The sequence below is a fragment of the Geotrypetes seraphini genome, chromosome 2 (assembly GCF_902459505.1).
Source record: "Geotrypetes seraphini chromosome 2, aGeoSer1.1, whole genome shotgun sequence".
NCBI lineage: Eukaryota > Metazoa > Chordata > Amphibia > Gymnophiona > Dermophiidae > Geotrypetes > Geotrypetes seraphini.
This window is the reverse complement of record NC_047085.1, coordinates 209,380,019-209,407,011: the sequence shown is the minus strand read 5'-3', so window position 1 is coordinate 209,407,011 and position 26,993 is coordinate 209,380,019. Positions and strand designations below refer to the sequence as shown.

General features: G+C 42.0%; 1 protein-coding gene across 7 annotated transcripts in view; it reads left to right on the top strand.

The window, feature by feature from the left end:
- BPHL (biphenyl hydrolase like) overlaps positions 1 to 26,993 on the top strand; it is a 69,342-nt gene that overhangs the window by 8,121 nt on the left and 34,228 nt on the right. For 2 of the 7 annotated variants that reach the window (XM_033934840.1, XM_033934842.1), the window contains exons 2-4: positions 10,527 to 10,630; positions 15,495 to 15,661; positions 25,758 to 25,911. In XM_033934840.1, the coding sequence (XP_033790731.1) occupies positions 10,527 to 10,630; positions 15,495 to 15,661; positions 25,758 to 25,911 (425 nt within the window). Of the gene's footprint in view, positions 1 to 10,361; positions 10,651 to 15,494; positions 15,662 to 25,757; positions 25,912 to 26,993 lie in introns of those variants that run through there. The other 5 variants (XM_033934838.1, XM_033934839.1, XM_033934841.1 and 2 more) reach the window with 5 other exon arrangements.

The following is a 26,993-nucleotide window of genomic DNA, read 5'->3' as shown; positions in this document are numbered from 1 at the left end:
GAATTGCTCTTCGACAAGAACATTTAAAGCCCAATCTAAAGTACTAGCTCAAAAATTAAGCAACCGTGGTTATCCCGATGCTGTTATTAAACGGGCTTTTAAACGTGCTAAATATCTGAACCGAGACCTTATCATGCATAGCACTAGTAAGAAGAAGGATGATAGTAATCAAATTCTCACTTTTGTTATGAGATATACAGTAGATGCTCAAATTCCTGCTTCAATCGTGAAAAGGAACTGGAAAATTCTACAGACGAATCCTCTGTTTCAAAATGTAGCACTAAGATTAGCATTTACAAGAGAAAGAAATTTAAAAGACATTCTTTGCCCAGCTATTTTTAATATGCAAAGCACAGATAAAAGTAATATCTTACCCAGCAGTTTTTCCAAATGTGGTAAATGTAGTATATGCGCATCCACAATACAAAGAAAGGATTTTTCCAACCCACTTGATAATAAAACCTATCAGATCAAGCATTTTTTGACTTGTGATTCCAGTTTTATAATTTACATTATTTCATGTCCATGCAAAAAATTTTATGTGGGCAAATCAATTCGAGCATTCCACACAAGAATGTGCGAGCACAAATCAAATCTCAAACGTGGCATCATCACTGCACCGATAGTGGAACACTGTTAACTTATGCAACACACTTTCAGTCAATTACAATGTTGGTGCATTGATAGAGAGCCGTCCAATATCAGAGGCGGTGACCGACAAAAGAAGCTGTTACAACGAGAGGCGAGATGGATCTACAAACTTAATACACTAACACCGAATGGATTAAACATCAATATAAGTTGGAAAACATTTTTTTTGAAACAAAATGATATTGTTAATAAAAATTCTTTTCTGTTCATTCATTGGCTTGTCCCACTTTTGAGGTCATCCAATGGGATAGTTTCTACACTTAGCTGTTTGTGTATTTAATGCGCATGTGTTGGCGTCTCAAATTTACTGGCGCCATTTTCATGAAAATTGTCACTTAAGCTGAGAACAGTGAGTACTACATTGCTTTGAAATATTTGTACAACTTAAAAGTTGTTCCGTGATTGCTCCGCTCATTCTCTATTCTTTATAGTTTTCATAGAAAGACCCCCGAAGAAGCCATCAACCGCTGGTGAAACGGGCCCCCAGGGCAGGATTAACCAATAGTACTGCTGAAAGCACTTTTTGCACGGATGCACTTTTCTACATAAAGTCTAAAGATAAGTGCAGTATTTATTTAACATATCGTTTTATTGACTCCAATGCCTTAAATAATGAGTGAGAGAGTTGGGTCGATGAACGAGAATCCTTCCTGCATTACCATCTTGGCGTTCATATATTGAACGTTGCAGGATTTCTGAAACCCTTTCTCTCAACTATACCACAACCTTTAAGTTGGTTTAGAAACGTGTTCATCCAATTTTAGATAAAAAATAGTTCAGCCTTGAGCTTTAGTTTCAGCGTTTAAACTGGAGGATATTAGTGTTGTGTTTCTGGATTTTTGCTCCAGTTCCTCTTGATTTTTCTTTTCAGTTCTGGTGGTATTCACAAAAGGTTCTTCTAAATATAGAATCTTTTGTAAAATATTGTACCTATAAGACCAGGAGTAGAGAATGACACGGGGATGTGTACCTGTGATTATCTGTGGGGCGGGGATGGGGGCAGAGCCCGCAGGGACAAACTTTGGATTTCAATGAACTACTGTTAAATGACATCCTTTGTGTCTTGTCTTCCATCTGCAATGTCCTTCCATCATGTGCCCAGCTGCTCAAGCGTTTTACTGTTACTGCAACAGATACATCCATTGTTGCTGGCATCAAAAAACATTTCGAACATTTAATAGACACTTATTTTCCTGTTCATCTACTACACAGTTTAGGTTATTTTCTACACCTATGTCTGAAAGACAATCCAATTACCTTCCCAGATGATTTAAAAATATAGGCAGCTGAATCTTTGAGAATGGTATACCAAAACCAGATTGAAATGGAAGGCTTTATTTGTGATTTATAAACAGTTGTACAGAATATTGTTACTTTTTATACTTTTATAAAAAAAGATTTAAATATAAAATCACAAAATCTTCTTTATATTTTGTATTTCCCCATGATTTTACATGGGCCTATTAACCTGTAAATCGCCTTGAACCAGTTCTGGAAAACTGTGATTAAGAAATCCTGATTAGATTAGATTAGGTTTGTGCAAATGAGGACAGAATCCGCAGGGAGAGGAAAAGGTGGAGACAGAGACGGAATCTGCGGAGATAGGGCGTGAATGGGGCTAGAGATAGGGCGGGATAGGGCGGGAATGGTAACACACACTTACCAACATGCACAACTGGTGCTGATATCTTACAAATATAGAAGCGGAAAAAGCAGCACAAACCTGGCACTTCCATTAGATATTTAAGTGTTACCAATTAAACAGCGAGGCCACAGTTTTTATTTTTCTTCATTCTGAAATCAGAAATAAACAGATTAAGGAGAATTACTCCCTTACATAACAAAATAAGAATTTCCATACTGGTTCAGACTGAAGGTCCTTCTATCCTGCTTCTAAGTGGCCAAACCAAGGCCTAGATTCACTAAGGGCACAGATCGGATCTGATCCGTGTCCGGGGGCTGATTCACGAATCCCCCTCATGCAAATGAGGGCGATCGGAATCACGTCCCCAACCGACCGCCGGGATACATGCGCATCTGTAGATTGTCTGCGCATGCGTCGAAGAGCAGCGACTTTAAAAAAATTTTTACTTTTACTAGCCCAGCGAGCCCGTGGTTTTAACCCGGTTAAAACCATGGGCTTGCACTGTGGAGGAAAGCCAGGGCAGTACTTGGCAGAGAGCAGGAGAGTCAGGGACTTTTTAGCAGGAAAGGGGAATAACCTGCTAAAAAGCTAAGTTATTAAGTTACTGACTTATTGATTACAAATTTAGTAAAAAGGAATATTAATTAAGAAGAAAAGTCACATATGTTAAACTAATGCTATGTTGGGAATTATGAAGAACACCACCACCGTGAGTTATATTACTCGGGTGGAGGTCTGAACTCCCTTATAGTAATAGCATTATATGTTATGCATAAGAAGAAATAAAAGTGGACAAATAGCAAATTCATCGCTATTGTAGCGGATGTTGGCACTTTCAACTATGCCTGACATATCATCTAATAGACAGTTCTTGGGTGTTGCCTGTCATTGCTGGCCATGTATCCATCCAAGATATGCCCAGATCTGATTCAGATAAGACTGGATAGGCTGACTCTCCCAAATGCTGTTTATATGGAGACTCCTTCTGGCCACATTTATGACAGGTTCCATGTGTTGGGAAACCCAGTTTTATAGTTCTTGCTGGATGGATATACATCTGTGTAAGAAATTAATGTAAGTCCTGAAGCTGTATACTTTCTGCTAAGGGTGGGCCTTCTTGCAAACTCTTAAGGAAAATCTCAAAAGTATAGTCCTCAAAGTTTCTTGTCCATCGGGTTACAGTTGAAGTTAAATGAGTTCTTTTCAAAGGCTTCTTTATACCTGCCATAGTATCATCCTACTAATCCTTTAGTTACTGCAGGCAACCCCACACTCCTTGCCAGGCTCTGCACCCTGTCCCCCCTCCCTGCCAGGTTCTGTAACCTGTCCCCCCTCTGGTGGTCTAGTGGTAGGCTGGAACAGAGGGATCCGTCCCAGCTGACTAACAATTTTTTTGCACACACACACCCCCCCAGTACTTTTATAAATTCTGGTGGCACACTAGGCAGGAGTGAGCTTTTCACGCTACAGCTTGGGCCCACGCCACTCCCTGAATGGCTGCCATCATGTTTCTATGGCGGCAGATGCATTGAACAGTCTCCCGGAAGACGTGGTGGAGATAGAGACTGTGTCTGAATTCAAGAAGGCGTGGGATAGGCATGTGAGATCTCTAGGAGAGAGAAGGAGAAAATGGTTACTGCAGATGGCAGATGGTCTGCAGTAACCATTTTCTCCTTCTCTCTCCTAGAGATCTCACATGCCTATCCCACGCCTTCTTGAATTCAGACACAGTCTCTGTCTCCACCACGTCTTCCGGGAGACTGTTCAACGCATCTACCACCCTTTCTGTCCGGAGTCTATCACCTCTTAACTTCATCCTATGCCTTCTCATTCCAGAGCTTCCTTTCAATTGAAAGAGACTCAACTCATGCACATTTACGCCACATAGGTATTTAAACATCTCTATCATATCTCCCCTCTCCCGCCTTTCCTCTAAAGCAGGCATGTCCAACAGATCATGATCTACCTGTAGATTGTGGGGGGTCCTGCCCCACTTGGATCCATCTCTCTAGCTGTTCGCTCCGTCGCTAGGAGAGAGCTCTTGCCGACAGGTCATCTGCCAAGGGCTTGCCGCTGCTGCTGATCCATTGCCTGTCTTTTTTCCCTGCCTCCGTGAATCTTACCTGCGGGCATATTTGGGGCGTTTGTTGTTTTCGTGGGTACCCCAAGGGGCTGTTGACCACGCCTAGCGATGATACACCACAGGCCTGGCGTCATACCTGGTGTCCTGCCTTTCAGAATCACCCATTCCTGCCTTCGCCCAAACACCCCTTAGAAGTGTGTTATATACTGGGTGATATCCATTCACCCGGGCTTTAGCTGAATACACTTACCGTATTAGTTGTGTCATGTGCTGGTCATTGTCGTTTTACAGTTCGCTTTTGTTAAACGTTTTTGGGCAGACACAACAAAGTGTGAAGACTTTGGTGATTTTGGCAGGCTTTTCTAATTTTGTTTGAACTTGCCTATGCCTTGTCTTCAAATTGGATCAAACCACTGTGACTTTTGCTTGCCTCTGCAATTTTATTTTGCCTAGCCTTTGCATTGATTCTACACTGCAATTTTATTTCACATTGCCTTTGCGTTGATTCTACACTGTGTGCAAAATTTATTAAATCATGTGTTGTGGTATTTGAACTTGTTTGGCGGTATTTGATTTCATCTGGTTTGATGGACAGGTGTTTGAGTTTTTTTGATGATTGTTTGGTGGTATTTGATTATTGGTGCCAGTGTGATGAATTCATATTTTTACTTTTTGAATTGCATGTATGGTTTGGGCATCTTCAGTCCTTGTATTGCACATCATCCAGAGGTCTTCAGTTCCTGTTGCCCTTTAAGACTTTGGGACACTGACAGTTTTGGACCAGATTCAGCCAGTGTTTATACTAATTTAGCAGATTTGGCCTTCTTACATCCAGCCACCCCAGTATAATGAAGATGAGTGTTCCAAAGAAGAGCAAAAACTAAACTAAAACTTAGTTTTATAGAACAGGTCATCAACCAAAAGGAGTTCAACTCAGTTAACAATAATGTAATACATAATACATAAACTTGACAAGGAAAGAGACTAGAATAGTTAGTTTCCAAAATGTTTAGCAAACAAAAAGGTTTTCAGAGCTTTCTGGAATAAAGCAAAAGAACTTAAACTTCTTAATGTAAACAGTAAAACATTCCAGAATTCAGTTAATTTAAAAGCAAAAGAATGACTAAATCTCTTGAAGGTTCTGTTTATACCACTGAGAGAGGGAAATGTAAGTTTTAATTTTTGAGAACTTCTGACACATTCCAGTCTAAAGGAACCAAAGTGATGAAAATGCCAAATAAGATCTTAAATGCAATACAAATGCACTTGAATTGAATTTTGAGATACACTGGGAGCCAATGTAATTCCCTGAGCAGAGGGGGGTCACGTGATGGAATTTACTCTTACCGAAAATAAGCTTAGCTGCAGTATTTCGTCTTAGTTGAAGTCTCTGCGGACTGACCTTTGAAAGACCCAAATACACTGAATTGCAGTAATCCAGCTTTGACAAAATGATTGATTGAACCAATACTGAGAAATGTTGCCAATGAAAGAGTACTCTCACTCTTCTCAGAACATGGAGGCTGAAAAAACACTTTTTTACAAGCAAACTTAATTGTTCCAAGAATGTAAATGAAGAATCAGTGACAATACCCAATATTAGAGAGGAAAACTCAATTTTCAGCAATTCTCCTGAGTCTAAGATCACAGCAGAAGGAAGAGAGTGTAACTTTGGGACAATCCATAAAAGCTTAGTCTTGGCAGCATTTAATTTCATTTGGACCATCGTCGCCTAGGACCGAAGTTTGGCAATACAATGGTTAACATTGGGTATCAGATCATCGAGCTGTGGGTCGACCTCAAGTAATATTAAAATCTACCGCCTCCTAAAAAGGAGGCAGTAATGGCTAGCGCATTTGGAAAAATTTAATGTGCGCGATTAGGCCCTAGCACACCTTTGTAAAAGGAGCCCTTGATTTTTATGGTGGTAGATCACCGGCACTTTTGGCTGGAAAAAGTAGATCACGACCTGTTTGAAGTTGGACATGCCAGCTCTAAAGTATACAGATTGAGATTTTTAAGTCTGTTCCCATGCGCCTTATGACGAAGACCACATACCATTTTAGTAGCCTTCCTCTGGATCGACTCCATCCTTTTTATATCTTTTTGAAGATGCAGTCTCCAGAATTGTACACCATATTCTAAATGAGGTCTTATACAAGGGCATCATTACCTCCTTTTTCCTACTGTTCATGCCTCCTCTTATGCACCCTAGCATCCTTCTAGCTTTCGCTGTCACCTTTTCAACCTGTCTGGCTACCTTAAGATCATCACCAGATATCCCAAGTGGTAGTAGTAAAAATAGAAACAAAATAACACTCACCACTTCCACCAGAAAAGAGCCTATGCGCAGTTGTGTAATCACAAACTAGAGTAATCAGCGTAGTATCTTTGCTCCTTGCTCCAATCATTGGCCAAGAGTCATACATTCAAGGTACTTCTGAGTTTTTGAAGAAACTTGAGGGTGTGAGCCCTGATCCACACTCGTTATTAGTTACTATTGATGTATGTTCTCTTTACACAATAATTCCACAGAATGAAGCACTGGCTATAATTCAACAAACTTTAGATAGAAGGGTTAATCCAAGGGTACCCACAGACTTTATTTGCAAGTTGGCAGATATTGTTCTCCATGAGAGTTTTTTTATGTTCGAGGATCATCTTTTCCATCAAAGATCAGGGATTGCGATGGGCATTACTATGGCCCCCTCGGTTGCCAACTTGTTTATGGATAAATTTGAACATGATTGGGTATATGGGTCCCCTTTTTTTAAGGATGTTAAGGTGTGGATGAGATATAGAGATGACATTTTTCTTGTTTGGAATGGGGGGTTGGACACCCTTTTTATGTTTTTTTTCTATCTGAATATGTGTTATCCTAAAGTTAAGTTTACTAATGCTTATAGCCCTGCTCAGATTTCATTCTTGGATGTTAACATTATGGTGAAAGATGGGGCTTTTTGCACAGAAGTGTATATTAAACCGACTGATTGTAATTCGGTCCTTCATTTTTCGAGTGCCCACCCTATTTCTCTTAAAAGAAGCTTGCCATATTCTCAATTTTTAAGAATCAGGAGAATATGTTCCTCCATTACTGAGTTTAAGGCACAGGCTAATGATTTGAAATGTACATTTCTTCAAAGAGGGTATCCCCCCCAAAATAGTTTTGACGGCCTATAAAAGAGCTCTCTACAGTCAACGGGATGCTCTGTTTGCCCCTAAACGTTCAGTAGATCAACAAATGGGGGAACAGTGTATGACTTGTGTGGTTACTTATTCCAGTAAAAGTTACCAAATAGTTAGATCTCTTAGGAAACATTGAGATATTTTAAAAATATCGGGGACGTTTAAGGACTACCATTTGAGGATTGCATACCGTAGGAACCGCAATCTTAAAGAGATCCTGTTCCCCTAAATTTTGCCCATTCAATCTATAGGGGAAACAACGCATTTGGGACATCAGAAATGCGGATCATGCCAAATGTGTGAAGTTATGTTATGTACTGGGACATTCTGTAATCCGAGTGATGGGAAACAATATATTTTGAAACATGATTCTGATTGCAAAACATCGGGGGTAATATATGTAATACAATGCCCCTGTGACAGTCTGTATGTAGGACAAACTTTGAGAAAACTAAATATCCGCCTCACTGAACACAAAAGCAATATAAAAAACCGTAATATAGGGGCTCCCTTAGCACAACATTGCATTGACTTTAACCACGAATTTACATCTTTAAAGGTGGTGGTAATTGAAGTTATGACTCCGGGGGTGCGAGGGGGCGACTTTAGACGCTTCCTGGCACAATGTGAGCAGCGCTGGATCCACAGGTTGGATACTTTGAGCCCGATGGACTTAAATAAAAACATGGAGTGGCAACACTTTTACTAGATATAAGTGGATTATTCCTTTGGTAGAATCTATGAATGAATGTGGTGGAAGGAGTTATGTCACGAAGCTCTGACGTTGCTACGTCGTCTATTGAGCTTGTATAAATAACAGACGCTGTCGCCATTTTAGGTTGGTTTGAAAATCTTGACGGCAGAACTCAATGCTGTAAGTAACACTGTGTGTGTTTGGAATAGGTTCTAGCTGTACAAAAAGCTAATTTAAATTTTTTAATTTGTAGAATTAAATTGTAGCTGGATGCCGCAGTGCTGGCCCTGAAGCAGCGGACAAGTAGTGAGTCCGCAAAATGCTGGCCGCATCAGCATGTGTAGCGATAAGCACTGCTTGAAGAGCACGTCCAGAGACAAGCACTTTTTGAGATAAGTACTTCGTCAATTTTTTCAATATTCTGGAGAAGTGCAAATGATTAAATAATAGTTATGGGAGTGGAACTGCAGAGCTACTGCTGTGAATTTTAAAACGTTGAAAATTTAAAAACTCTTAAAAATTTATAAAAAAACACAAAAAAATATATATAATTAAGTTATTAAAGATTATGTGTGTTTTAGTACGATTCCCTCTTGGCAAATGATTGGAGCAAGGAGCAAAGATACTACGCTGATCACTCTAGTTTGTGATTACACAACTGCGCGTAGGCTCCAGTTCTGAGGCCTGAGTAGTGAGTTGCACTTTTCTGGTTGAAGTGGTGAGTGTTATTTTGTTTCTACCTTAAGATCATCACATACAATCACACCTAAGTCCCGCTCTTCTGTCGTGCCCATAAGTTCTTTACCCCCTAAACTGTACCGTTCCTTTGGGTGTTTGCCGTCCAAATGCATGACCTTGCATTTCTTAGCATTAAATTTTAGCTGCCAGATTTCAGACCATTCTTCAACCTTCTCTACCCAATTCTCTGGTCACCCAGTCAAAGAAATTGATCAGATTTGTCTGACAAGACCTACCTCTAGTGAATCTACCGGATTCCAGAAACTTCACTATTCTCCGTTTTAAAAGTGTTTCCATTTAATTTGCTTACTTTAGGAATCAGATCAAAGTCATAGACAACCTGGGAGACTACTTTGAAGGATGTTAACAGTTAAACAGTTTGTACTTGTTCATGTACGCCGTATGCTATAATAAAACAATGATTTCAAATGTCATGGGTTTTTTTTTTTGCTTCTCCCCTACCAGAAACACTTGCACTAAATTCTTATCTGGTGGCAACATTAAGAAATATATGTCATACACTTTCAAACGTATTTATTAGATTTCCAGTGTTAACGCATTTTCAAGAGAATAAAAAAAATAGTTGCCATGACTTATGAATCAACCCTCATACATAGGACGTTTTACATTGGCAGAAGTACATTTTTGCATTTTCTTTATGGGTTTTTTTTGTTTTTTTAATCATATATGTATTTTATTCTGTTCCCTGCTTGAATTATAAATGCAGAATGCAACTTTAAAAACTACATACAGTGGTATATTGGATTACGAGCATAATCCGTTCCAGGAGCATGCTCTTAATCCAAAATGCTCGTTTATCAAAGCGAGTTTCCCCATAGGAAATAATGGAAACTCGCTTTGATGCGTTCCCCACCCCCCGAGAACCAGCATTGCTCCCCTCAAAGGCCCCCCCTGCAATCAGGCACCCCCCCCTGCGATCCGGCACCCCCCCTGCCTCGAACTGGCACCCCCCACCACGATCCGACCCCCCCCCGCCACGATTAGGCACCCCCCCCGCCACGATCCGACATCCCCCCTGACACAATTGGGCACCCCCCCGCCGCTTCTTACCCTCATCTGGGCACTCTTGAAAATCGGCCTCCTCGTCTGCTGGGCCTTGAGCATCTGAGCATGCTCAAGGCCTGCGAGTTAACGTACTGAACGTGAACATGAACTCGCAGGCCTTGAGCATGCTCAGATGCTCAAGGCCCAGCAGACGAGGAGGCCGATTTTCAAGAGTGCCCAGATGAGGGTAAGAAGTGGCTGGGGGGGTGCCCAATTGTGTCGGGGGGGTGCCCAATCGTGGCGGGGGGGTCGGATCGTGGCGGGGGGGGGGGGTGCCGGTTCGAGGCGGGGGGGGCCGGATCACAGGGTGAGGGTGCTCGTAAATCAAGCCATGCTCGGTTTCCGAGGCACCGATTTTGCAAATGTTTTGCTCGTCTTGCAAAACACTCGCAAACCGGTGCACTCGTAAACCGAGGTACCACTGTATATGCTTAAATAAATGTGCTAAGTGTTTGTGGTTTCAGAACGTCTGTGACATCTGCCAAGACAGCAGTGAATGGAGTTCAGCTGCATTATCAGCGCACAGGGACAGGCAGCCATGCGGTTCTTCTGCTTCCTGGAGTTCTAGGTCTGGAATTTATTTATTTGGTAATTCTTGTCTGCATCTTATCGTTTATAAAGAGCAATTGCCCTTATATAGGGATTTCTGCTAGGAGTCCATTAGTAGAGGTCAGATCTACCATTTTGCACTCGGAGCATTACCAGGTTGGGAGTGAAGGGGAACCATTTCAGTCCTGCACCACTAGACTCCCAGATTGAAGGGTTAGGGTATAGGGATTTTGCTTTTGGAGTCTGCTCTGAGAGGGCTACAAGTTTGGAGGGTCTGCTTTTGTTGGTGGTGGTGGGGAAGGGGGTGTTTGGAGATTGGATTGAGAGGGAAAGGTTCATGGCTATATTACTGGGCTCGGACTATAACAGAGGAAGTAGGTTTAAATCATCAAAACCAAAGCAGCACCTGCCTATAAACCTGAAACCAAAGGAGGAAATGACTACAAAATATGAAATGCAGATCACTATGAAGATGTCTCAGTGCTAAACACCCCACAAAGAATAAAAGTTCCTAACCAGGGGCTGCAGACAAAATAATTATAGGCATCCTGCTGTGGAGATAAAAAGCCATGAGGCATAAAAAAAAACTCCACCAAACTTAATTTCCTGACTTCACTCCAGGTTTTAAGTAAATAGTCCAAAAAGCAAAAGGTCAACAACAAACAATGACATAGCAAGGGAAAAGTTGGTGCCCAGGGTTGAGGCACCCAGCATTGCCACACCATATGCCCCCGATCCACACTTTACTGCCACCCTGGCATCACCGTACCCCTTACCCCATCCCTTACCTCTTCAAATTCTCACCGGCAGCGACCACATTGGCTGTGCCTGCCTTCTGATGTCACTTCCTGGTCCTGTAAATAGAAAGTGAATGCAAAGGGAGGAATGAGACCAGCGTGAGTAGCAAATAGAACAGACTGCTTGGTGCCAGCAAAGATTTGAAAAAGGGGGCAGGAGTGCCTTTCAGAGACCCTTCCTATCACCACTTTTGGTGCCCCACTCCCTTACAATGACACTGACAACAAAATAGCAACTCCAGGAATACTGCAGTAGTACACACTTCAAAGTGTAAAATGATCATTTATCTTATTGTCTCAGGGGTGATTCATCAGTCCTAACTTCCCAAAAGTTACTTAAGTGCTAAAGATTTTGGCTCATTATAGGCAGGTCTTGTTTTGGTGTCTTACTAGGCTGCTAATTATAGGCAGGATTCACTAAACCTCCAAACTGCACGATCCATTTCCAATTGCATGCTGGCCGACTGATTCAGTAAAGGCCTGCATGCAAATGGGGACATCGTTAGCACACCCCCTACACACCCTCTACCCACAGCCAGAGCGATCCCTGCTCATGCGCATACCCTGACAGTAGTGACAGAAGAAGCAACCTCCTGTCACTGCTGTCAGGGCTCATCCCAGCCCAGATCTCTCTTGCCTGCTCCTGGACTCTCCTGCTCTCTGCCGCCATTCCCTGCAGTGCAAGCCCGTGGTTTTAAAGCTGGCTTGCACTGCGAGGAACGGCAGCAGAGAGTAGGAGAGTCCGGCGAGCAGGGAAGAGAGATCGGGCACTGGCCCGACACACCAGCCCTGCTCGATACCAGCCCTCGCCCTCCTCCCTGCACGGCCCACCCACCCCCATCACGAAAAAGTTGGGAGCAGGAGGGGTGCTCGGTCCCTCCTGCTCCTAGTCCTCCCACCCTCAGGCCCACCCCTTGTCAGCCCAGGCAGTCGGGCCCAGCCCACCCACCCCTAACTTTAAAGTAGTTGGGAGCAGGAGGGGTGCCCGGACCCTCTTGCTCCTACAACTATCTTCGGGAGCAGGAGTAAAGTCTTCCTGCTCCTGCTGCCCGGGGCCACCGCTGCACAATAGCGGCCTTAGGACCCGCCCCGGCGCATCATCTGATGTACAGGGAGAGGCCTAGGGCCCTGATTGGTTGAGGCGCCTCAGGCTCCTCAGCCAATCAGGGACTTCCTTAGGGAGTAGTCTAGGGAAGTCCCTGATTGGTCAAAACAATGGCCAATCAGGAATTTCCTTAGACTCGATCGCTTGGCTATTTTGCATGGGGTTTTACTAATTTGCATGGGACGATCGGATCGCTACAGGCGTTAGTGAATCGGGTTGGAAGGAAATCTGGTCGTAAAGGGCTCGCAAACTGATCGGAACACAATCAGTTTGCTTAGTGAATCTAGCCCTATGTGGCTGTACTTAATACCATCTCTTGATATGGCATTAAATGTAGCTGTGCTATTAGCCTGTGGCACCGACCCACGCACTAGCTGTCAGCCAAATACTCCTCTGCTCAACCCATGTCATGCCCATAACCCACTGTATCATGTTGAGCAGCTAGTGTGAGTTTTTACCATGCTGACTGGTTTTAATACAAAGTAATCATTAGCACAGATTTTTGCTAACAGCTGTCATGTGGTAAAATCACACAAACTACTTCACACAGATTACTAAACATATCTGTAAGTGTCTCCCTAGACTTTCAGGTAGTGAGGTAAAGACAATTCCACAATTAAACAAGTGTTCTGACCCTTCTAAACTCTCAGCTTGTGACTGTTTTTCTGTTTGTTTGCAACAGGCATGTTGAAAATTACAAATAAATAGTAATTATGCATTAAAATTTGCATACTGATGTCATATTTAACTTTGTACCATGCAGTTTTTGCAGCTTCTGTTCACTTAGAGATTCATCAAAACATACAGTTTGACCAGGGATGATTGCATTTTGCACACAGCTGTCTGGAAATGTATCTATATTTATATCTGTCTATCTGCAGGGTGAGGCAAAGAAGTAACCCCCTAGAGTAGTGGTTCTTAAAACTGTCCTGGGGGACCCCCCAGCAGGTTGGGTTTTCAGGATATTCCTAATGAATATGCATGAGGCAGATTTGCATGCCTGTCACCTCTATAATAATCAATTTATATACCGCAAGGCCGTAAAGTTCTATGCGGTTTACAATAGTTAAAAATAACAATAAAAGAAGTTGAATAAAACTAAAAAAGTTAAAAGCCAATAATTAGAGACACTAAAATGATCAAAATAGTGCATAATAAAATTTTTATGAATTAGCTGCCTAAATACTTTGAAAACAGATATGTTTTTAGATGTCTTCTAAATTCCCCATAAGTGTCAGTAAGCAAAAGCAATTGTTCTAAATCCTTACCCCCATAACACTGCTTGATATGAAAATAGATTTTGATGATGTTTTTTAAGTTTAAATCCTCTAACAGATGGAAAAACAAAATTCAGATGCGAGTTTCTCTTATGTCTGTTGGTTGCAAAAGAGAAAAGCTCAATTATATATTTGGGAGCTAAACCAAAGAAAGCCTTAAAACAGAAGCAACCAAACTTAAACTTCACCTGCGCCTCCATTGGCAGCCAATGCAGTACTCGATAGGAGGGCGTTACGTGATCGCATTTCTTCAACCTAAAAATCAGCCTGACCGCTGCATTTTGTACTATTCGCAATCTATTATATGCAAATCTTCCTCATGTGAATTCATTAGGGATATCTTGAAAACCTGACTTAGGTCCCCCAGGACGGGTTGAAGAACCACTGCCCTAGAGTTTTTTGTCATTTTCTGAGCAACTGTTTAATCTTAATCTGTGTTGATGTTACTGACATTTTAGGGTTACTACCTAGTGATTTTTGTGTGTTAAAAATATTCGAGATATAAAATACAGTAAAATAACATAACTCAAACCAATACAATTAACAATGTGTCTGGATTTTGCAGTCACTGAATGCTCAAATTGGCTGATTATGTTAAAGGTGCATTCCGCATATCAATTACAGACAAGCGCTGCTTACAGATTTGTGGTTAGCAAGGACCCTAGGTGCTGGAAATGTAGACCAGGGTTTTACAGGCCTACATTTCCGGTGCCTAGGGTCCTTGCTGAATTGCAACCAGGGCACTGCCCTTGAACACACCTACTTCTGGGCTTCAGCATCACATGGCGCCAATAGGCATCATGGACCCAGGCGTTGGTCCTGGAGGTTGCCTAGTGGCACCTAAGTTTTTTTTTATGAGTTTTTTAATGGAGCAATTATCGGGCCACTTAAGTTAGGCACCAGTAGGTACGATCTAGGTGATTGTCAGAACCTAATTTTCAGCAACATTTTGAGAATCCTGCCTAAAGACGCTACCCCTAGTTTTAACACAGGCCTTCAGTTGCTTTGGGAAGTTCTTAACAGCCTTGTCGATTGGTCCCTGTGGTAGACTGTCCCAGATCACCAGCATCTTTTCCTTTAGTCCAGCAGTTGTTTGCGGCTTTGGATGAAGCGTGTGATAGGCCTCCAGCATTGCTTTCCCAACAAAAGACTATGTCACTGTGATGTCATTAAAGTAAGTTGGTACCCTGTGAGGGTTTGGTTTTTTTTTTTTTCTTTTTTTCAAATAATGGTAGTTTTACAGTGCAAACATTTTTGAATACGCATAAATTGCTGGGAAGTCATACTAAAAAGTCTTTAACTTCGCCATGATAATCTCATTCCACCTTGGCATATACATGTAGATAGTAGCAACCTAGAACTGTAGATAGAGTGGGCTGTAAATTTCTGAGAAAACAGAAAAAAAAAAAAACCCCTAGGATTTTTTTATTTTTTTTTGCCTCACCCTATCTATATATCTAGACCAGTGATTTCTAAAACTGTCCTGTGGGAATCCCAGCCAGTCAAGTTTTCAGGATATCTGCAATAAATATGCAAGAGATAGGTTTGCATATCAGTGAGGAAATACATGTAAATTGATCTCTTGAATATTCTTTGTGGATATCCTGATAACCTGATGTTCCCCCAGGACAGGTTTGGAAATCACTGATCTAGATATATAGATAGATAAGTTGATATGTGCTTTTTTTTTTTTTTTTTTTGTAGGGAGCGGTCAAACTGATTTTGGGCCACAGCTCAAATCACTTAACAAGGAACACTTTACAATAGTAGCCTGGGATCCACGGGGATATGGGAACTCCATCCCTCCAAATCGGGATTTCCCTCCAGACTTCTTTGAAAGAGACGCCAAAGATGCTGTTGACTTGATGAAGGTAAATCTTCATGTCTTAGTGTTGCAAAGTTTCTGAGAGAACTCTGAAAACCAGATAGTTGAGAGATGGAAGGTTGTAATATTCATGTGATAAATTAATAAAGGCAAGTAATCTTAAAAATTATTCCTGTCAATGATAAGGGATGGGGGGATAGAGGCAACTCCTGTTTGCAGGGGAGGGAAGGAGACAAACAGGGCAAAGCATATATTTTCAGCTTCCTTTTTTTTTAATTAGAAAGTTTTAATTGAATGTAATACACATAACAAAGAATATGGAACAATCAAATAACAAATATGATACAAAGAGATTTTCCCAAAACCATCAAGCCCACATTATTGAGAGAAGACTGTTTATTTCAACTTCAAAAGTAAACAATAAAGGCAAATAAAAAAGAAAAATTTTCCAAATGGGACAAGCCAGACCCACGAGGAATTTTCTTTAAACTCTCAGCACTAAAAATTTTCAGCTTCCACCAAAAACACACATCGGTTCTGCTGAAACCATGGCCGTAGCCTTTTGGCCATAACTGAAACCAGACAGAAAAAGAATTTGGGCCCAGTTTCAGTCACCATAACCAAAACCGAAATTTGGATTTGTACATGCATCTGCCTACACACTATCATTATAAATATTCTCACCTAAATCATCTCATGTGCAACCTAAAAAAAAAGGGGGGGGGGGACAAAGGTGGGCCTGGGGCATTTCAAAAATTGAGGACAGTCATATAGAATGCCGCAGAGGCGTATCCAACTTGCATGCCAGTATTTATGTCCGGTTTCAGCAGGCATTAAGTCCTGGTGCTCAAAGTTAAACACAAGATTTGCACTAAAGCAGAACACCCTTTATAGAACAGCGAGACTTTTTCCTGGTACCTTTTACTGATTCTGGCCCTTAATGTTTAAGTTGACTAAATACAAACCAGTCTGGGTTGCACATGAGATGATTTAGATGTGCATATTTATATGATGGTGGGTAGGCAGACGCATGTTCAAATCCAAATTACGGTAATACAAATTAATGTTGATTATTGACACTTAATTGGCTCATTAACTAATTAATTTGCATCTGGCCTGTGTGTGCATCCAAATTTGGGCAAATTTTATGGAATCTAGGGGTATATTCAGCCACTGCATAAAGATAGTTTATGGGGTCAAATGGGAAAAAACTTCTTGCTTTCTTTGGCTTCATTTCCCCAGATAAAGTTTCTGTTTCTAGCTTACAAAAGACATGTAAGCCACGCCTTGGGAGCCTTGAATGTGGGAAATAGCATACAAAAGGATCCCCAAACGCAGAATGAAGGAAATGCCAGTTCTGGTTTTCCATGAAGCATATTTTATACAGGAACAACAGTTTCAAGCTAGTAGATTAGACTCTCCCCAATGTTTGGAATGCAGTGGAGTAGTTAATAACATGAAGAAGGACACAGTACTACTCAAAAGTGTCCAGAGATGGTTAAGGGGCTGGAGGAGTTGCCGTACAGTGAGAGATGAGAGAAACTGGGCCTCTTCTCCCTTGAAAATAGGAGACTGAGAGGGAACATGATTGAAACATTCAAGATAATGAAGGGAATAGACTTAGTAGATAAAGATAGGTTGTTCACCCTCTCCAAGGTAGAGAAAACGAGAGGGCACTCTCTAAAGTTAAAAGGGGACAGGTTCGGTACAAACATAAGGAAGTTCTTCTTCATCCAGAGAGTGGTAGAAAACTGGAATGCTCTTCTGGAGGCTGTTATAGGGGAAATACCCTCCAGGGATTCAAGACAAAGTTAGACAAGCTCTTGCTGAACCAGAACATACACAGGTAAGGTTAGACTCAGGGCACTGGTCTTTGAACTAAGGGCATGAGCGGACTGCTGGACACGATGGACCACTTGTCTGACCCAGTAACGGCAATTCTTATGTTTTTCATGCTTTCTGAAAATTTCTTGCAGTTCATCATTTTTCTGGACTAAAATCGTGTGGGTCATTTCATGTCAAGTGGTCCATCTCAAATTCCATGAAATTTTATGTCGATGGTCTAAGGTCTTAAAAACTAAGCCGTGCAAAATATTAGACTCAGATATGCATTTGCTCGTGAACTAGAGCATCTGATTTGAGGGGTACTCTTGTTAGTCTGCGCGTGACTGGAACCAAAGTGGCTACTTTCAGCATCTATAGTACATAAACTTAAACTGATAGAAAGCTCAGATTGGGCTTATCTATACAGTTTTTAACTGAATTCAGATGTATTGATGAAATTACCCAAATTAGATTACTTTTTCATTATTGTCCAGCAAATTGGCCCAAAATATTCATCACACAAAATGAGGCTCATACTTTGGTCATCAATAACTTTGAAAAATATTTTATCAAATGCCTCATAACTTTACAAGTACACCTCCCCCTCCAGATTTGCAGATTTCCCACTCCCACTCGCGAATTCGTTTATTCATGATTTTTTGCCCCTTGTTTTTTTAATGGAGAAACGCTGCCCTGGACATCCCTCAGACCTTACCTGGTGGTCTAGCGGTGACGCAGGGCAGGAGCAATCTTCCTACGCTTCTGCCCCGTGTAGAGCCATCATCAAAATGGCTGCTGTAAGTTCCCGTCACTGCTAGACCACCAGGTAAGGTCGGGGACACAGGAGGGAGGCGGGGGTGGGTCAGAGCTGGCCCCAAAAATTATTCGCGATTTTTCCTATTCACGGGCTGGCTCTGCTCTAACCCCCATGAATATTGAGGGTCTGCTGTATATTAACCATGCTGATTTCTATGCATATATAAATTATGGGCTGTCCAACAAAATACGGCATGGTAAAAATGTCCTCATGAACTTGTGACTTAATTTTGCCTTGTTTTCAGGGCAAAATATCTCCATGTGGGCCATCTTAAATTTATTTCCTCTTTATACCACAAAAAGAGCCTATTTTCTTTTACAAAGGACAATGGTCGACATCTTACTGCCAGATCTTCTATGGCTTTTAAAACTGCCTGAAACACAAACATGTTCCGTGATGCATTACACATTGTGAATATATGTTGTGTTCCTGCTACAGGTTCTCATCATCCTTGTTTGGTCCATGGTGGCTTTGCCACTGCAAGTTCATGAACTGGCAACCCCATTGCCTAGGGGGGTCAAACCTGATAGCCAGTGAAGGCCAGCCACGGGTCAGGGATCAGTAGTCACCAAATAAATGGAACGTGAATTGAATCATCTCCCCAAAAGTGGGTTTTTGCCAGTGATTCCCAAGCCAGTAAATGTGGGTTTCCCGGGAGGAGCACTTTAGCAAGGGTCGTACAGTGGCAGGTACAGTACGACATTCTGGGGGAAGAGCAAGCTATTCAGGAAGGATGGACTCCACCTCAGCAGAAACAGAACGAGACTACTTGCCAGCGACATCAAGAGAAAAGTTTAGAGGCTTTTAAACTAGGAAGAAGAGAAAAGCCGACAGTCGACCGAGAGAGAGAGTCGATGGTTCAGGAACCAGTATACCTGGAAGATACCATACAGGAAGATAGAGGGGAAGCCTCACCAGATCGCAGGCAAAACAGACAGAAAGGGACACAAGAGGAAAGGAAATGCAAGAAGGAAACAGGCTGCAAACTCAAGTGTATGTACACGAACACAAGGAGCCTTAGAAATAAGATGGGTGAATTAGAAGCTGTGGCACAAAAGGATAACGTTGACATCATCGGCATCACAGAAACATGGTGGACTGAGGAAAATGCCTGGGACACAGTGCTACCAGGATACAAACTATACCGCAGAGACAGAGTGGCTCAAAAAGGTGGGGGCCTTTCCATATACGTCAAAGAGGTAATTGAATCTACTGGAGAGAACATGCCACAACAGACAGATAAGTTAGAGCAGTGGTTCCCAAACCCTGTCCTGGAGGACCCCCAGCCAGTCGGGTTTTCAAGACATCCCTAATGAATATGCATGAGAGAGATTTGCATATAATGGAAGCGACAGGTATGCAAATCTCTCATGCATATTCATTAGGGATATCTTGAAAACCCGACTGGCTGGGGGTCCCCCAGGACAGGATTTGGGAACTACTTAGAGTCTCTATGGGTCAAAATTCCAGGAACAAATGGACTGGAAACGAAGATCGGCATCTACTACCGACCCCCAGGGTAGTCCAAGGAAATTGATGGAGAAATGACAAGACGAGATTAAACGCAACTGCAAGGGAGGCAAAGCAGTTATCATGGGCGACTTCAACTATCCGGGGATAGATCGGAACCTAGTCACCTCCAGCTGCACTAGAGAGACCAAGTTCTTGGATGCTGTAGGCGATTGCTTCCTGGAACAACTTGTCAAGGAAAATACAAGAGGAAACTCAATTCTGGACTTAATTCTAAATGGACTGCAAGGACCGGCAAAAGATGTAGAAGGGACACTGGGAAACAGCGATCACAATATGATCCGCTTCAACTTGGATGCAGGGGCGAAACATCAGTCCAGCACCATGACCACGGCACTGAACTTCCGTAAAGGGAATTACGAAGGGATGAGATGCATGGTGGAGAAGAAGATTAAGAAGAGGATGAACACTATAAAAACGCAAGAGCAAGCTTGGTCCCTTTTTAAGAAACGGTCACTGAGGCACAAAATCTTTATATACCGCGTATCAACAAGGGATCAAAAAAGAACAAAGAACGGCGTGGCTCACTGTAGAGCAGGGATCTCAAAGTCCCTCTTTGAGGGCCGCAATCCAGTCGGGTTTTCAGGATTTCTCCAATGAATATGCATGAGATCTATGTGCATGCACTGCTTTCAATGCATATTCATTGGGGAAATCCTGAAAACCCAACTGGATTGTGGCCCTCAAGGAGAGACTTTGAAATCCCTGCTGTAGAGGTAAAGGAAGCGATTAGAGAAAAAAAAACTTAGTTTAAGGAATAGAAAAGGTCAAAAACTGATGAAAACTCTAATAAGCACAAACAACATCAACACAGGTGCCATAAGGTTGTAAAAGGGGCCAAAAGAGATAGATCAATCTACCTGCTTTTAAATATCAGCAGCAGTGGGAGAACAACTGCTTTTACACCTAAGCAGCATTGGGACCAACCGCAACTACCAAGAGCCCATAGACCAGATCATGACAGGAGTGTGAGCTCCACACCTCCTGCAGTCCGCTAGGAAGATCAACTGCTTTAACACCTAAGTAGCAGCAAGACCAGCTGCCTATAATAGGAGCCCTTGCCCCGATCCAACCAGGCATGTGAGCTCCTCCCCCAATATCCCGTTTAAGAGATCAATCTACCTGCTTTAAATATCAGCAGCAGTAGAAAAACAACTGCTTTTACATACAAGCAGCAGCGAGACCTACCGCAACCACCAAGAGCCCACAGACCCGATCCTGCCAGGAGCGTGAACTCCTCCCCCTGCAGTCCATTGGAGAGATCAATCTGCCTGCTTTTAAATATCAGCAGCAGTGGAGATCAACTGCTTTTACACCTAAGCAGCAACGAGACCAGCCACAACCACCGAGAGCACACAGACCCGATCCTACCAAGAGTGTGAACTCTTCCCACCCTGCAATCCGCTAAGAAGATCGACTGTCGGCTCCGGGCGGCTTTCCCGCAGAGGAGAGAATCCTGCATTCACCGTGGGCCTCATCTGGGGCAGCTTCCTTGGAGCGGATGGGGCACGGGCAGTGTGTCTGGGAGGGAATGCATGGATGGGAGAACATCGCAGGGGAGGAGACATAGGCATCCTGGGACTGTCGGCCAAGTCTCTTCCCTGAAGAAGCCCTTTCTGGAAACTTCAATCGCTCCTCCTAAACTTACTTGCTCCACTTCATCACTGACGCTAACCCATTCTGCTTCTATTCCTTTCTCTCCTCTCTTCTACCTTCCAAGTATTTAGATCAATGCTGTCTTGTTATTTTATTTTTCCTCTAACTCTACTTTTCACTTCTCTATTACCCTCCAGGTACTTTAGTTAGATTGTGAGCCTTCGGGACAGTAAGGGAATTTTTCAAGTACCTTTCTTATTTCTAATCTTAATGTATATTTTCTGTAAACCGCTTAGAACCTAACGGATGTAGCGGTATATAAGAAATAAATTACATTACATTACATTACATTACTACGAGGAAAAATAGCCAAGGAGGCGAAAAGCTTCAAGCCATTCTTTCGATATATTAAAGGGAAACGACCTGCGAAGGAAGCCGTTGGATGACCAAGGAATAAAGGGAGTGCTAAGGGAGGACAAAGCAATCGCCAACAGACTGAACACATTTTTTGCTTTTGTATTTACTGAAGAGAATATACACAACATACCAGAACCCATCAGGCTATATGCTGGAAGCGAAAATGGGAAACTGACAGATTTAATGGTCAATCTAGAAGAGGTATGCAGGCAGATTGATAGGCTTAAGAGTGATAAATCCCTGGGACCAGATGGTATTCATCCAAGGGTCATCAAGTAACTAAAAGGGACTATAGCTGAACTGCTTCAGCTAATAGCCAATCTGTCGATCAAATCGGGAAAAATTCCAGAGGACTGGAAGGTGGCGAATGTTACGCCGATCTTCAAAAAAGGTTCGAGAAGAGACCCGGGAAACTACAGATCGGTGAGTCTGACATCAGTACCGGGAAAAATGGTAGAGGCGCTGATAAAGGACCGCATCATTGATTACCTTGACGGACACGGTCTGAAGAGGGCCAGCCAGCACGGTTTCAGCAAAGGCAGATCTTGTTTGACAAACTTCTATCTGGGAGTAAACAAGCAGATAGACAAGGGCGACCCGATCGACATTGTATATCTGGATTTCCAGAAGGCGTTTGACCAGGTTCCGCATGAACGACTAATTCAGAAAATTGCGAGTCATGAAATCAAAGGTGAAATACGTGGATAAAAAACTGGCTGGAGCATAGGAAACAGAGAGTGGGGATAAATGGACATTACTCGGACTGGAAGAGCATCACCATTGGGGTGCCGCAGGGCTCGGTGCTTGGACCCGTGCTCTTCAACATCTTTATAAACGATCTGGACATAGGTACGACGAGCGAGGTGATTAAATTTGCGGACGATACGAAGTTATTGAGAGTAGTGAAGACGTAGGGGGATTGTGAAGATCTGCAAAATGACATAATCAGGCTCGAGGAATTGGCATCGACATGGCAGATGAGGTTCAACGGGAATAAGTGTAAAGTGATGCATGTCGGTAACAAAAATTTCATAAATGAATACAGAATGTCCGAGGCGGTACTTGGAGAGACCGCCCAGGAAAGAGACTTGGGAGTTCTGATCGATAAGTCAATGAATCTGTCCACGCAATGTGCGGCGGCGGCAAAAAGGGCGAACAGAATGCTAGGAATGATAAAGAAGGGTATCCTGAACAGATCAGAGAAGATTATCATGCCGCTGTACCGGGCCATGGTGCGTCCTCACCTGGAGTACTGCATCCAGCACTGGTCACCGTACATGAAGAAGGACACGGTACTACTCGAAAGGGTCCAAAGAAGAGCAACTAAGATGGTTAAGGGGCTGGAGGAGTTGCCGTACAGCGAAAGACTAGAGAAACTGGGCCTCTTCTCCCTCGAGCAGAAGAGATTGAGAGGGGACATGATCGAAACATTCAAGGTACTGAAAGGGTATAGACTTAGTAGATAAGGACAGGTTGTTCACCATCTCCAAGGTGGGGAGAACGCGAGGGCACCCTCTGAAGTTGAAAGGGGATAGATTCCGTACTGCTTTCATTGTGTGCTAATAGATCTCATGCATATTCATTTGGGAAATCCTGAAAACCCGACAGGATTGCGGCCCTCGAGGAGGGACTTTGACACCCCGTCCTACAGTGAGTACAGTGAGAAGACTGTACAGCTATCCAGATGCAATAATGACAAAAGTGGAAGAAATATGACAAACAATAGAAAATGTACTCACCTAGAACAAAATTAAAACCAAAAATAAAAGTAAAAAATTTTGTCATTTTATTTTATTTTTTTATAGAACTTCGACTTGGGAACCATAAATAAACCCATCTGAGTAAGAAACCCACATTTACTGGCTTGGGAATCACTGGCAAGAACCCACTGGGCTTAAGAACCCACCTTAAAGATTCTTTTGGGGAGATGATTCAATTCACCTTTCATTCATTTGGTGAATACTGATTCCTGACCTGTGGCTGGCCTTCGCTGGCTATCGGGCGTGACCCTTAGGCAAACTGATTTTGGGCCACAGCTCAAATCACTTAACAAGGAACACTTTACAATAGTAGCCTAGGATCCATGGGGATATGGGAACTCCATCCTTCTAATTGTGTTGCCAGTTCATGAACTGGCAGTGGCAAAGCCACCATGGGCCAACGCAAGGATGATGAGAACCTGTAATAGTAATCCAACATAGAAGGTCTGGCAGCAAGATGTCGACCATTGTCCTTTGAAGAAGAAAAGATGTTCTTTCATGTGGTATAAAAAGGAAAAAAAAAATCTAATATGGCCCACATGAAGATATTTTGCCCTAAAAACAAGGCAAAATTAAAGCACGTTATTGAGGGCATTTTACCATGTCATATTTTTGCAGGAACTCTTTCTGAACAGTTCATAATTTATATTTGCACAGATATCAGCATTGTTAATATACTTGTAAAGTTACAAAGCATTTGATAAAAATATTTTCAAAGTTATTGATGACCAAAGTATGAGCCTCTTTTGCGAATAATTTTTTGGTCCAATTTGCTGGACAATAATGAAAAAAGTAATCTAATTTGGGTAAGTTCATCCTTATATCTGAATTCATTGTCAAAAACTGTATAAATAAGCCCAATTTGAGCTTTATACCAGTTTTGGTTTATGTACTGTAGTTACTGAAATTAGCCACTTTGGTTCCACTCAAGCGCAGATGCTCTAGTTCAGAATCAAATGCATATCTGAGTCTAATATTTTGCACAGCTTAGTTTAAAACCTTATGCTATTCACATATAAAATTTCAAAACTGGACCATTTATTGTGGAATAACCCATAATCTTCTTGGGTTCTTCAACTGGTCAATGGATCATCATGGAAACAGAAGAGTTATTTGTAGATATGGTGGGTAAATTAAGTATAAGAGGCTTTGAGGCAAAATTATTTGTTCAGAAAGCAGAGATGGTGGGGAAAAAGTGAATCCCTGGATAGCCAAATAAACTCCATATCCTCATGATCTGGGAAGTCAGAGAAGCACATCTCACTGCTAAATGAAAGAAATACTGTACTTCCTTTCTGCATATTTTATGATCTATAGTTTATTCAGACTTGCTGTATTTCCTTATACCAACTCATGGATCAAAATGGTCAATAATAAGTCAAATAATGGTCAATAATAAGCATCAAAAAGAATAGAAAGGAACTACAAATGTTGGACAAAAGCACAATCGTTATTTGATCATACCAAGGAGAGAGAAGATTTGGAAGCCAAAGGAATAGGGGGGTAAGGGATGGAGGAAAGGGAGGTCCAATAGAAGAGATACAGATTGGTGATCAGAGACCTGATTGCCCTATACTTATACATTCATTTGTCTCACAGCCAGAAGCTTAATTCTAAATAATTTTGTTTAGTCTGTTGAGAGAACTAATGGTATTATTTTCAGCAGGATACCCACCAAGGGATTTTAAGCATGGTGGTTATAGGGGTGAGGGGATGGGATGAGTAGATTGATTTACTGTTGTAATGAAGTAGGGATTATAAGAAACAAAAGTCCTTGGGATTTTTTTTGTATAAAATTATCTCTGGTTTTTGACTTGAAGGTTTGTGGAAGTTGGGTTTAGGTGAGAGGGGATTGTATCATTTGTTATCTTTGGCTGTTATTCTATTGATTGCTGGTAAAAATCAATAAAATTGTTTTAAAATAGAATGACGATAGTTGGACTAATGATTGAAAGGTTTAAACAATGGCAAGAGCCTTCTGATTTAATGTCTTCTTTCCTAATTAAATAAATTACCCAGTTATCAGAACAGAGAGACTTTATTGATCACATTTTTTTATTTTATTTGGTTGGTTAATTTCCAGGATTATTATTTATGTATAGCATATGCAAGTGTTTAGAAGTCTCTGGATTGCAGCTTAATGTGGGTTCATAGTTTGTTGATCTGTGAATCACATTTCTTGGTCTGTCACCTTCTAGGTCTTGAACTTTAAGAAGTTTTCTTTGTTGGGATGGAGTGATGGTGGCATCACAGCACTGATAGCTGCTGGAAAATATCCATCACTTATCCACAAAATGGTTGTGTGGGGTGCAAATTCCTATGTCACTGAGGAGGACCTGAAAGCATATGATGGTAAGCTCTGGTAGTAGTAAATAGAAAAACTGTGACCTAGCTCAGGAAAAGATATCTCAGCCATTCCTGAGGCCACTGTTCCCTTGGGTTTTTGAAGTCCAAATGCATGATCCTGTATTTTTTAGGATTAAATCTTAGCTGCCAAATTCTAGACGTTCCTTCAAGCTTTGCTAGGTTTCTCCTCGCTTTGTCCACATCTTCAGTAAAGTCTATCCTGTTGTAGATTTTGGTTTCATCTCCAAAGAGGCAATTGGTCTAATGACAGTTCATCTAACAGACAATTGGTCTAAAATACAAAGAGCTACATTCTGTAAATGGCGCTTAAATCGGCAGGCACTTTGAAAAATGGTTTCGGCCGCATGTCGATCATGCTTAAGCGATGTTTACAGAATTGCATCTTACGGCGCCTATCACAAAACTTAGGCGCTGGAAATGTAAGCCAAGATTTTACTGGCCTACATTGCAGGCGCCTAAGTTCTTTTCAGAATCAGTCCTAACGGCGCTTATCTTTGTCTCCATTTCCAAACACACCCATTTAGGCATTAGACACTGCTAGGTGCCATGCGATAGGCACCTACCTGTTATAGAATAGGTAGGTGTCTTATCAGCCAATTAAATTTTTTTTCCAATTATGAGCTTGTTAATGTAGATACTGATTTAGGCGTCCTTTATAGAATCTGACCCAACATGTCTAATGGGTAAGTTGGTCTGTGGAAAGACAATTAGTCTAATGATATAATTAGTCTAATGGCTCAATTGGTCTAAACAAAAGAGGAGACAGGATACTGATGCAAAAATCTCTGGAATTTTGTAAGAAAAAAAACTACGGTAACCTCATGAGTTCCTGTGGTCTCATGAGGTTGTAGTAGCAACCATTTCCATTAGTGGCTCTACATTGGGCAGGAGTGTAGGAGGATCGCTCCTGCCCTGGTTCACCACTGTACCACCAGGGCACGCAAGGCAGACCTTTTCAGGTGCTGGAGTTGGAAAGGAAGTGAGATTGTGCAGAGCCAGCCGGGACAGGGGAGGAGGTCACTCCTGTCCCTGCTTACCGCTGGATCACCAGGCCTCAAGTCAAGCTT